At 40.7% G+C, this 12,103-nt stretch overlaps 1 protein-coding gene across 1 annotated transcript; it reads right to left on the minus strand.

Annotated features, from left to right (window-relative positions):
- Positions 1-4,487: 4,487 nt before the first annotated feature.
- Positions 4,488-11,412, minus strand: chchd10 (coiled-coil-helix-coiled-coil-helix domain containing 10). Its single transcript, XM_070982243.1, has 4 exons — positions 10,404-11,412; positions 7,871-8,090; positions 5,025-5,166; positions 4,488-4,723 (listed from the first exon to the last, which is right to left on the minus strand). Exons 1-4 carry the CDS (start codon positions 10,439-10,441, stop codon positions 4,704-4,706), a joined length of 420 nt encoding a protein of 139 aa, XP_070838344.1. The 5' UTR covers positions 10,442-11,412; the 3' UTR covers positions 4,488-4,703.
- Between the last annotated feature and the right edge of the window lie 691 nt (positions 11,413-12,103).

The following is a 12,103-nucleotide window of genomic DNA, read 5'->3' on the forward strand; positions in this document are numbered from 1 at the left end:
CAAAGAGATATCTGGAATGCGTGGGTCCGAGAGGACGAGAAGAACCACGTACGGTACTCTCGCGAAGATTAAGGTGAAAGGCAAGATGCGCGGGGCGGCAGAGATCTGCAGCACTGTAAACATGGCAGCCGCAGAACATGTCGACAACGAGGGGGAGACAGAAGACGCTACAGCTTTGGCAGAAGACGACGGTCACCCGTGGTCATACCTGGCAACAATGTTCAGCTACCTCGGGATGGGGGTAAATGCCAAAACCTACCGAATGAAGTGCATGTTGTGCCTTCCCAAGTGCCACGAGATAAAGGCGTTTAACAACTCTCCATCCAACCTTAAGAAACACATTGAGGTAAGTGAATAAGTAAGTTAATCGCTGCCAATGTCATGTCATGTGGCAGGAGGAGTATAAATATTAGTGCTGGGCCGTTACCGATGGCCGGTAACGGCGCTACTGATGGTCGTTACAGGCCCAGCACTAATAAATATGTGCTAGTGGTTTTACATAATTTTAGCCAACATTTTGGCCTTTTCGTTAGCCAACATTACGTGCTAGTAAGAAGCAAGTTGCTAACACTATGTGCTAATAACATAAGCAACTTGCCCGTAGATAATATCTTGCAGAAAACTGTTCTGCAGGAGTGTCAATAAAACAAGGTTAGCATCTTAACTTACTCAAACGAGGCAGTTTTCCTCCTGCATGATACATTTTTAATATCAAGTGCTTCAACTTTTTTATGAAAAATACACAATCAAATCATACAAGATCAGTAACTTGAAGTTAAGCATTAGGTTATTGTTTGTTGTTGTTCATATGAGTTGCAGTAAAATAGCATGCCATTCAATAAAATGGCTTTGTTTTTGTTTTTTAAATTGTATTTGCTGTACAGCAATTAGATGTCCAAGTTCAGTGTGCAGTATTATGTTTTAGCTTTAAACAATTTGGTATTTTTTAAAGATAAAATATAGTTGACAGTTGACCAACATTTTATTTTATCATGTTGGACATGCCCACAAATGGGACACCAAGGTGAAAGTGGTTAGAACAATCCACACCTATCATTGTGGTAACTGTTGAATGATGTCTTGAGTATAATTTAAACTAATATTGTTATTTCTTTTACTTTTGTGTTTTTCATGTAGAGAGCACATCCACACCATCTAAAAAAATATGAGCAGCTGACTTCACAGAAAAGAAAGAGGGCGTCGGAAGCTGGGACCTCCACCATCAAACAGACCACCTTGCTGGATACCCGATCCATATCTCAGAGTGCAGTTGACAGGGCCATTGTTCAGTATGTTGTCAATGGGCTCCAGCCATTGTCAACTGTTGAAAATGAAGCCTTCAGAGAGCTTCTCACAGATCTCCTTCCTACTGCCAAAGTCATCACACGGGTCACCCTGAGATCAAGGATTGAAGATTTAGCAAAGACTATGAAAAACGTGTTAACTGAGGAGATGAGTAAAGTGGATCACATCGCCACCACTACAGACTGCTGGTCAGTTAGGAGAAGGAGCTTCCTTGGTGTGACTGCCCATTGGGTGAACCCTACAGACCTAACTAGACGATCAGCAGCCCTAGCTTGCAGACAGCTAAGAGGTTCCCACACCTTTGATGTTTTGGCCACCGCACTTAATGACATCCATTCTGAATATGGCATCAGGAACAAAGTTGTGAGGACAACAACCGATAATGGCTCCAACTTCCTGAAGGCTTTTCAGATTTTTAGTGTGGACAAAAACAATAATGAAGCAGAGGAGGAAGAGAAAGAGGATGAGGAAGGGAATGAGATGGAGGAGGGAGTGGAATTTGTTGACGTGACTTCGGTCCTAGATGAGAATGATGGCTTTGAGTTTGAGCTTCCAAAACATCAACGATGTGCTTGTCATCTCCTCAACTTAGTGTCTACAGTTGATGCTGAAAAAGCAACAGCCAACGATGGATACAAAAAACTGCAACGCTCAACATTCAGCAAGTGTTATGGGCTGTGGAATAAGTGTGGAAGATCCTGCCAAGCAGCTGAAGCTGTGGAAGATGCCTGCTCCCTCCAGCTGCTACGACCAAACGCCACGAGGTGGAACTCCATGTTTCTGGCTGTGGAAAGGCTCCTCAAGATTCTGAGAGAGAAGGGACAGCCAGCTTTGAGAGAGATCTGTGCAGAATTGAAGGTTCCCATGTAAGTTTGAATTATGTATTTATCTATTTTTTTATTTTTACAATATTCATGCATAATTGTGAAACAGTGGTTTATTTTCTCCCTAACAGGTTCCATCCAGTTGAGCTCACTTTCCTCAAAGAGTACTACACCACCATGAGCCCTGTCGCCCAGTCCATCAACATCCTCCAAGGAGAAGCGGAAGTCCAGATGGGATGGCTTCTTCCGACTATTTCCCTGCTGAGCAGCAAACTGGAAAAAATAAAGATTGCACTGAAGCACTGCAAGCCGTTGGTTGAAGCCATTCAAGTGGGCATCCAGAACCGTTTCGGTGAAATGTTAAGAGACCCTGAATTGGTTGCTGCAGCGATTCTCATCCCAAAATTCAAAACGACCTGGATCCAAGATGATGCTACACTGAAAATCGGTAAGACAACATGGAGAAAATATTCATTTAATTACAAATTTAATGTACGCTTACTACATTTATGTTATTTTATTACTCATCGAATAGAAGTTGAGCCAATATCTAAGATGTCTAATTGTCAGAGTCAAGACTTTAAATTTGTGTTTCTCTCCTTGTCTATTCCCTGAATTTGTGAAAGAAGGCAATCTGCAAGCTCACACTGCCTTGGTTGTAGATCTGTTATTTTCACAATTTGTCTCAACTTTTTTTCTATTTTATTTCTTTTTTTGTGTGCTAATTTTGGTCTTTTGTTTCTGATAGTGTTGTTAGTCAATGTAATATTATTTATTCCTTTAGAATTGTGGAAAATGTCATAAATGTAATTAAATTTGTCCAATAAAAATGTGACTGTACTAATGCTAGTGTCACCCTCCTTGTGTTTCAGGGTTGGACTACATCAGGGAGCAGTTGGAGGATCCCTCCATTTCAGCAGATGCTGGATCTGGCTCATCTGATGAGGGAGACTTCTTCCACATCCTGAAAAGTTCCCACAAAACACCAAGCGCCACCAAGCAGCTTGATTCGTACCTGGCCTACTCAACAGATGACATCAAGATTCTCAAGACGTTTCCTGTGGTTCTCAAGTTGTCTGTCAAACTCAACACGTCTCTGCCTGCTTCTGCAGCTTGCGAAAGGCTGTTCAGCATAGCAGGTCTCATCTTCAGCCCAAAAAGAGCACGGCTAGCTGCAGACACTTTTGAAAATCAGCTTCTGCTGAGGATGAACCGCAAGTTCAACTTCTCCACTTGAACCAGAAAGTTTGTGTGTGTTGTAGTGTGCCTCAGTTCATGAGGATTCCCCCAACATAGTTAAAAAGTGGTCCTTTTGCTAAATTTTGCAAGACATTGTTTATTTTTTGAGTTGTATTCTATACCACATTTCATTCACCTGAAAAAGTGAAATAAAAAAACAAGGGGAGAATAATTTTTGGTTGTTTTGCTTCTTTTCATGCGTATTATAAAATACCTGTACTTGTACTTTTACTTTTGATACTTGAGTATATTTTTTCACAAGATACTTTTGATACTTAAGTACATTTAATGTGAGCTACTTTAAGACTTTTACTCAAGTATTTTTCTTATAGGTGACTTTAACTTTTACCAAAGTCATTTTCAGTTATGGTACTTATACTTTTACTTAGTTATTTTTTTCAAGTACTTTATACACCTCTGTTCATTAGACTAGAGCTGTCCTATCTAGTCTGATGTGCATGAACTGATGAAGCCTGCTCGGATGAGAGGCGAAACGTCTTCCAAGACAAACTGACAAAGTCCAGTTGCTAATGATTATTACCAGTTACTTGTAAAGTGGTCTTCTGAAAATGTGAGAACTTTGAGCCTAATGGGTAGATTTCTGTGTTAACATCATCAGAACAGTGCATTTAATGCCACTGAGGGTTCTGGGTTTTCAGTGTCCTTCATGGTAAAATGACAAGCAGACATTACAGTATCCATATGCATTTAGCTCAGGCGTGTCAAACTCATTCCACAAAGGGCCATGTGGCTGCAGGTTTTTCCTCCAACCAATCAAGAGCACGCAGTCTGACCAATCAGCTGTCTGAAGACTGAGATCAGCTAATGAAATGAGTCAAGTCTGGTGTGCTGCTGCTTGGTTGGAAAGAAAACCTTCAGCCACTCGGCCCTTTGTGGAATGAGTTTGAGACCTGTGATTTAGCTGGATATGAAGTATAAGAGCTGCTTTGCCATGTAGCTAGCCAGCTTCATTTGTTACAAACAAAATATTGGCAAACAAACAAAAAGGAAAAACTCACAAATTAAATTATTACAAGAAATTACAGGAATACAGGAAAGATTAATTTGTGGTTAAAAAAGTGACATGACAGAAATAAAAATTACATGCTGACAAATGTGTAACTCTATAGCAGCTATTTATTAAAGGTTTAGCATTGTACATTACTAAACATGTTTCACACATGACACAGTCATCAATCAGCAAAAAAAACAAAATCAACATGCTTTCTACCTGAGGTACAGCATTCAAATTGTTGTGTTATGTTGTGTCTACAGCATGTCTGCAGTATGTTTCATTATTGAAATATGTCCATCATTACAGCTGATACTCATCTTTCACACCAATGATGTTACACCTACAGAAAACAGAAAAAAAACAGGTCATAGTGATAAACACTAAAATCATGTTATTTTGTTTTGAACATGTGTGTTCAAGCAGCTACAAAAAATAAAAATTCACAATCATGTGAAAACAAAGCTGGTTCTGTTGGGATAACAATTAAGTGTAATATAAGGCGTTGACATGAAGAATATTCTATAACTCAAAAACTGGTGCCTTATGTCAAGCTAATAAGCGTTGGCGGATGCTCATGGCTTACTTTACGCAGTGTCATATTGTGTGGCTCTGGCTCTAGCCATCATTCACCACAGACTCACCATGGGAGTACTTGCACTGTTTGAGCGCCTCATTGAAGCCCTCACATAAACTCAGGTCAGTGTGGTTAGTGGCACATTCCAGGAACTGTTTGACCTCAAAGTGACAGGGGCCTGGCTGCATTGGAGCAAGCTGCTGTGGCTCCTACAATGATACAAGGAAAGAAAAACACCACACATTTGAGTTAGAGTCTCACATTTCAAAACAGCAGCCTCGGCAGGCTGCATCTGTTTGTCCACAACTAACAAGTAACAATCTGGATATTATTTTGACTCAACAAGCATATTCAAAATGTCATCAAATATTATTCACTTGGTGAATCACTTGTTTGTTTGAAGTACCTGAACATTCTGTAAAAACACATAGCAGGAATAAATGTTTCAAACTCCAGTTTACATACTTCTAGGGCTGTTTGAAACATTTTAAATGCTAGTGTCAATATGACTTACCCTAACCCTTGTCTTAAAAACAAACAAAACATGTTTAACTTTCTATTGAAAATATTTCACAAAAGAAACCCAAGTTCGGCTGTACTAGAAGTTTATCTCAACAGAAATCAGAAATCAGAATCAGAATCAGAATCAGAAAAAGCTTTATTGCCAAGTACGATTTTAGACAAATGAGGAATTTGCTTTGGTGAAGTTGGCGGATGACACATCTACAAAAAAATATTATTAAAAAGTAAGAAATATAACAATATTCAATTCAATTTTTTATTTGTATAGCGTCAAATCACAACAGAAGTTGTCTCAGGACACTTTCCATATAGAGCTGGTACAGACCAAGCTCTTTTATCTACAGAGAACCAACAATTCCCCCATGAGCAAGCACTTGGCAACAGTGGTGAGGAAAAACTTCCTTTTAACAGGCAGAAACCTCGAGCAGAACCAGGTTCTGGGTGGGCGGCCATCTGCCTCGACCGGTTGAGTCAGAGAGGGAGAGCAAGAGAGGGAGAGTGAGACAGACACAGACAGAGAGAGAGAGACAGACAGAAATGCAGTCAGAGAGAGAGAGAGAGAGAGGGAGAGAGAGACAGAGAGACAGAGAGACAGAGAGACAGACATGCAATCACAGCAACAGTGACAGCGGATGTAATAATATATACACAAGTCAGAAACACAGTCAGTTTTTTTAAGAAAGAAATCCAAGCTAAGCGTTAATGTAAGGCATATAGTTATGGCAATGTCAATGTGACAAGTAGAGGCAGAAGTGGAGTGTGAAGAGTGTCGGGGGGGTTCCGTGCCTTGTTGATAAGGCTGACAGCAGATGGGAAAAAACTGTTCTTGTGGCGTAAGGTTGTGGTCCTGATGGACCGCAGCCTCCTGCCAGAGGGGTGTGTCTCAAAGAGTTTGTGTCCGGGGCGAGAGGGATAAGCCAGTCTTTCCTGCACGCCACACCTGGAGGTGTACAGGTCCTTTAGACGGGAGATTGCAGCCAATCACCTTCTCTGCAGACCGAATGACATGTTGCAGTCTGCCCTTGTCCTTGGCAGTGGCAGCAGTGTACCAGATGGTGATGGAGGAGGTGAGGATGGACTGAATGATGGCTGTGCAGAAGTGCACGATCATTGTGCAGATTCTGATGGTGCACTTCTACACAGCCATCATAATACAATAAAGTCTGAAATTTGAAACAACTATGTGATTTTAAAAAAGCAAACAAAATTCTGAAAATCAATACCAAGACCTTGAGACAGGGCGGCACGGTGGAGCAGCAGGTAGTGCGCGTGCCTCACAGCAAGAAGGTCGCCGGTTCGACCCCCGGGTTTCTGTGTGAAGTTTGCATGTTCTTCCCGTGCATGCGTGGGTTCTCTCCTGGTACTCTGGCTTCCTCCCACAGACCAAAAACATGCTCATTAGTTTAATTGGTGACTCTAAAATCGCCCCTAGGTGTGAGTGTGAATGGTTGTTTGTCTTGTGTGCTGTCCTGCGATCGACTGGCAACCGGTTCAGGGTGTACCCTGCCTCTCGCCCGTTGACAGCTGGGATAGGCTCCAGCCCCCCTGCTACCCCGAAAGGGATAGGCGGTATAGAAAATAGATGGCTGGATGGATGGACTTTGAGACATGACTGATACCCTACATGGTGCCCAATTTGTTTTTTTTACTTAAAAGTTTCTGAAACTTTGTTTGGCTAAATAACATAAGACTACAGCTAGAACTATCAACCCTTAAATATATGTATAAATATATTTAATATATTAATAGTGGTAATAGTAATATATTACTGTATTGGAGTAGTTCGATAGTCTCGTGCAAAATGCATAACATGCTTGCCTGTGCTTGTTAGATAAATTTAGTTTAGGCTATGGAGCCTTGAGAGCACACTAGTTTTTGACCGTGCTTATAAGCTTACTGTTCTTGCTGCGTTTACTGTGTTTTTCAGTCTTGTGTATGCTTATATATAGTATTTAGTTACCATTTTTCAGTTTGTATTTGAGGAAGACAGCCAAAAAGAAGAACACAGACTACAGAATTTTTGTTTTTGTTGTCAACTATACGCTTCACCTCTGTAGCTTCATTGGGTATTTTAAAGAAATAGACTGAGCCACGCGAACACTTTGCATAACTTTTACTTTCAGAGGAATGCTTTCTCATTCTTTGGTGGCACAGCATATTTTTTCAAATGCGAGGTCAAACATTTAAGAGAATCCAACACATATGAAAAAGTAGAAAATGGTTTCTGTTTTGTTTGATCAAACCAACATCAGCATCTTTTTTAGCAATTAGGTGAGGGGAAAAACACCCAGACAGAACTGCAAGAAAAACAACAACCTATTTGTTAAAAACCAGCTAGGCTAACATATCCAGCCATTCTAATCCTCTGTCTGATCACACTGCATCTCTTACCTGGGATGTAGGCTTGGCTTGCTCTGAATTGCTGCTGCTCCCACTAAATGCTCCTGTGAGGGCACTGCCAACAACGTGGCCCACAGCTGAGCCTACTGCCACCCCAGCAGCTGTGGTAGCCATCTGGGCCATGAGGCCCGGGCCCTGGGATTGAGCTGTAGTTGGGGCCAGGGCTGCAGGAGGTGGATGAGCAGGGGCTGGAGCATGTGCTGGAGCTGGGCTACAAACAGAACAAAAACAGAATGAATTAGAGATGCTTAATTACATAATCTACTGTATAAAGTGACAACTGTGAAAGCCCTTGTATCACACCATCACCTTTCCTTTCCATTCAGCTGAATCAGAAATGTAGACTATGAAATACGAGTACAAATTACATCTTCTCTTCATACAATGTGCTGCAATAATATTTAATATCACAGCTTTTCAGCCTGTTACATAGAGAATGCCAGCTTATTTCTTTAGTATATAGAATAAAAAAAAAAGTCCAAAACAAGGTCTCAGACCAAACCTTGTGATGCTGTTGTAAAACCCCAAAGACCATGTTGAAGTTAGGAGCCAGCTAATGTTGATGACTGTTAGTTGATAAATTTTTAAAAACTCACGACAGACTAAAATTACTGTCAAACAGTCCTACCAGGATGTTATCCAGACAGTGTTACATAAGTGTTGCAAACGTCAAGTCAAGCTGCACGGATGATGGTAAATGCAGGCATAATCACGGGAACTAGGGATGATGGCATTTTGTATGTTGGAGCGTACCTACAATCTCCCCGGAGAGAGGGAGTGGGATTTCGAGAAGGGATAACTGGCTCTCTGACACAATTCAGAATGAAGTGTACGCCCACGCTATTCAGAGTGAAATTGTGGCCCTTACTGCAAATAGTCCCTATGGACTCACAGCCGATTGAACAACAGACGCCAGTACAATGGAGCAGTTCTCATTAACATTGCAAAAAGTAGACGAGAAAATGGAGATTCACTCTGATTTCCTTGGATTTTACAATGCCCCTAACAGCACTGGAGAAACCCTGTTCAAGTGCATCAAAGATGTCTTTCTCATCCTGAACATATGGATGTACTTATGAAAAAGTTTTTAACGAGAGGGAGCTTACAGTGGGCTGTTGCAATACATTCTTTACTGTTGCCATAGTGTTTAGCACCTTGGACAGCGTACGAGTACAACACAGTCACAATGCACCAGTCAACAGTATTTTAAAGATCAATTGTTGAGCGTCTATGTGCGACCCTCCCCCACAAACGCATACTTTTGTCAGCACCCCAGTTCAGAAAACATTCCCGCAGCTATGAACACAGGCAGGATGGTCTTCAAATAAAATCATTAAAGCCATTTAAATAAATTTTCACATTTCATTTATACATTTAAACACTCAGTGTTGCCACTGCCATTTACTAGTCACATTATAAGACAGACAAATAAAAAATGATTAAAAAAAAAAAAATGGACGTAGTGTCCGTGACCACTGGTCCGTCATCCATTGGTTCCTGAAGAGAAATTGTGAAGCTCAGTGACAGTGACCCAGGCCGTTGCCATCTTGGCACAGCCTGACTCCACCAAGCTCCCGGCAAATCCAAAAATTTGCAAAGAGATGGAGCATGGGTGGGTCTGAGGCAGGGCAAATAAAGCCTGGTTGCTGAAACTCAGTGGGTAACTGCACAGCTGTCATTAGAAATTAGCTGTACAGACTATAACCATTTTTGTACCGGGTTCCAAATGTGCTTGTTTCTGCTATAAATCAGGCATTTTAATATTGGGGTCTATGGGGACCGACTTGCTTTTGAAACCAGCCTCAAGAGGCCATTCAAGGAACTGCAGTTTCTGGCACTTGGTTGGCTTCATTTTTCAAGCCCAGAAACTGCTAGGTGCATTGTTATTGAAGAATGCAGAAATATAATAAGGCCATCATTACACAGTGAAACTACACTTTCTTTTGTGTCAGTGATCTGCAGTTACATTTCTGTTACACGTCAATTGCAACTAAAGAAAACACTTGACTCTGCACTGTGGTTCCTTAACTATTGTAAAAGATGTTCCCAGTACTGTCATAAAAAAGCAAAAGCAAAAACATTTAGCTGTCAGAGTTTTTCAGCATGATGTAATCTCATTACCACTGAGTCTCATATGTTGGAGCACTGGTGCAAGGACAGAGGCAAAAAGAGATTTAAAAGCTTCCATAGCCTTCACAACTCCTCTTCCCTGAAGAACCAGACAGTACAACCCACAGATGGAGCTCTATGTTGATTTGACCTTGTGAACTTCACTTTAAACTTGACATGGTCCCAGTGACGCATCAATAATAAGACTATGTATGGTCTTAAGGTGAAGAGTTATTAGTCTGTCTTTGGACAAACTATTGCAGCTTTATTGTCAGTATCATAAATGTTTTGAAGTCTCCACATGGGCTGAATTATCTCTGCTTCCTGTCCTTTGAATTGGACACATGAGACCACTTGCAGTGTTCCAACACCACAGAGTGACACAGTTGTAAAGTTATAGTAAATTAATCTTTACCTGGCTGCTGAGGGACGGCCACGGCTTCCTCTGGCCATCTCTGAGTCAGCACAGTTGTCCTTATTGATTAACTGGACTGAATAACACGTGAGCTCCGTTGATGCTTTCAGAAAGACTGCTCTGCTCCGATCCCCACCGGCTGACAGCAGCAGTTTATGTAAGCGTCATTGACCTTGGACTGCTTGCTTGCTGGCGTCCAGCCAAATAGTGATCGTCTGCCAGAAACTGATCGCAGTCTGCCGGGAGCGCGCGCACCCTTAAAGCTGTATCTTTATACATCTACAGCTGCTGCTTTAAATTTAATCAAAAGGCCATAACGCGCAAATACACATACATTTCTGTTCGTTCTCATACCAAAGGGTATGTGAAAGTTTAATGCTTCTTGGAAACGAAGAATCACAGTTGTTCGATTTCTAGTATAATCACATGACATTTACCTGATTATAGGTTAGCAAATTATAGTTGCCTAAATATTATTTCCGACGAATGTGTCTTGAATGACTTCTTTATATTTGGACCAAAGTAGCAATAACTGTACATTAACAATATATCTCATGAAGGAAATCAAGTCACTTTGAGGCATAAATAGCCTTTCATTGCCAAAGTAGATGCTGCAATCACTTTTTAGCAAGTTGAAAACTGCATGTTATTCGTTGTTTTATCGCTTTAACGGTATTTAAAACAGCGAAAAGCACTGTATTCGTTATAAACTAGGTAACAAAGCACGTAAAATAAGGATAACTGCAAGCGAGAATTGCTTTATTTTACATAGGCTATAACCCATACGTAAATCATGCTTCATTAGTCTAGTTTCCAAATATAAAGAAGAGAACACATATTCCATCACAAATGATAGTTTTCCCTATAATCACTTACCCTAGAACCTGCAAAAACAACTTCGGTGAAACACTTTACACTTTCACAAAGACATAGCCTACTTAATGCCACGGACATAAATGAATGAGTGCACGTTGTGACTGTTCGATCCAGACAAAAGCAGTTTTATTATGTATAGAAAATCAGCGATACAACTTTAAGGCGCTGAACGCCCTCCCTCGGACTGCGGTCACTTTCTGGCATACGTTTTGGCACGTACACAAATGTCGCGAGACTTGATACGCTATCCTTCCTGATCATGCTCTGCTCTTCGTTGAGCATTGCATCTTTGGGCACATCGCCCCCTGCTGGACTGGAGTACAGGCGCGGCACCACGGACACTGGAAAATAATAAATCCAGCTGCATAATGATGCTAACTGAAGGCACTTTATAGCTACAGTGTTCTGTACATTATCAGAATTGTTGGTTTCTTTGTAGATAAAAGAGCTTGGTCTGTACCAGCTCTATATGGAAAGTGTCCTGAGACAACTTCTGTTGTGATTTGGCGCTATACAAATAAAATTGAATTGAATTGAATTGAAAATTGAATTATCTCTGGGACAGTGAAAGCAGTTTTTCATGCTTGTCCTTGTTCTACCATGTTCAGGCTTTTTGTGTTATTTTAAACAAAGCGAGTAGTCTTATAGATTTTAGATTTCATTTTACACTGCATACTTATTACTACTATTATTCTGTTACTCTGTATCGCTATATATTATATTACCATTCTAAAATTCTATATATCATTATTGTTATTATTGCTATTACGGGTATTATTATAGTATTAGTATGAGCAGTAATAGTATTGCAGTATTCTGTTATT

This window comes from Chaetodon trifascialis, chromosome 2 (genome assembly GCF_039877785.1).
Source record: "Chaetodon trifascialis isolate fChaTrf1 chromosome 2, fChaTrf1.hap1, whole genome shotgun sequence".
In the NCBI taxonomy this organism is placed as follows: domain Eukaryota; kingdom Metazoa; phylum Chordata; class Actinopteri; order Chaetodontiformes; family Chaetodontidae; genus Chaetodon; species Chaetodon trifascialis.

Coding starts and splice junctions, on each gene's coding strand:
- chchd10 (XM_070982243.1), bottom strand. CDS start 10,441: ATGGCCAGAGGAAGCCGTGGCCGTCCCTCAGCAGCCAG. Junction 8,091..10,403: donor GGCCGTCCCTCAGCAGCCAG/GTAAAGATTAAT, acceptor TTCTGTTTGTAG/CCCAGCTCCAGCACATGCTC. Junction 4,724..5,024: donor ACAGTGCAAGTACTCCCATG/GTGAGTCTGTGG, acceptor TGTTTTCTGTAG/GTGTAACATCATTGGTGTGA.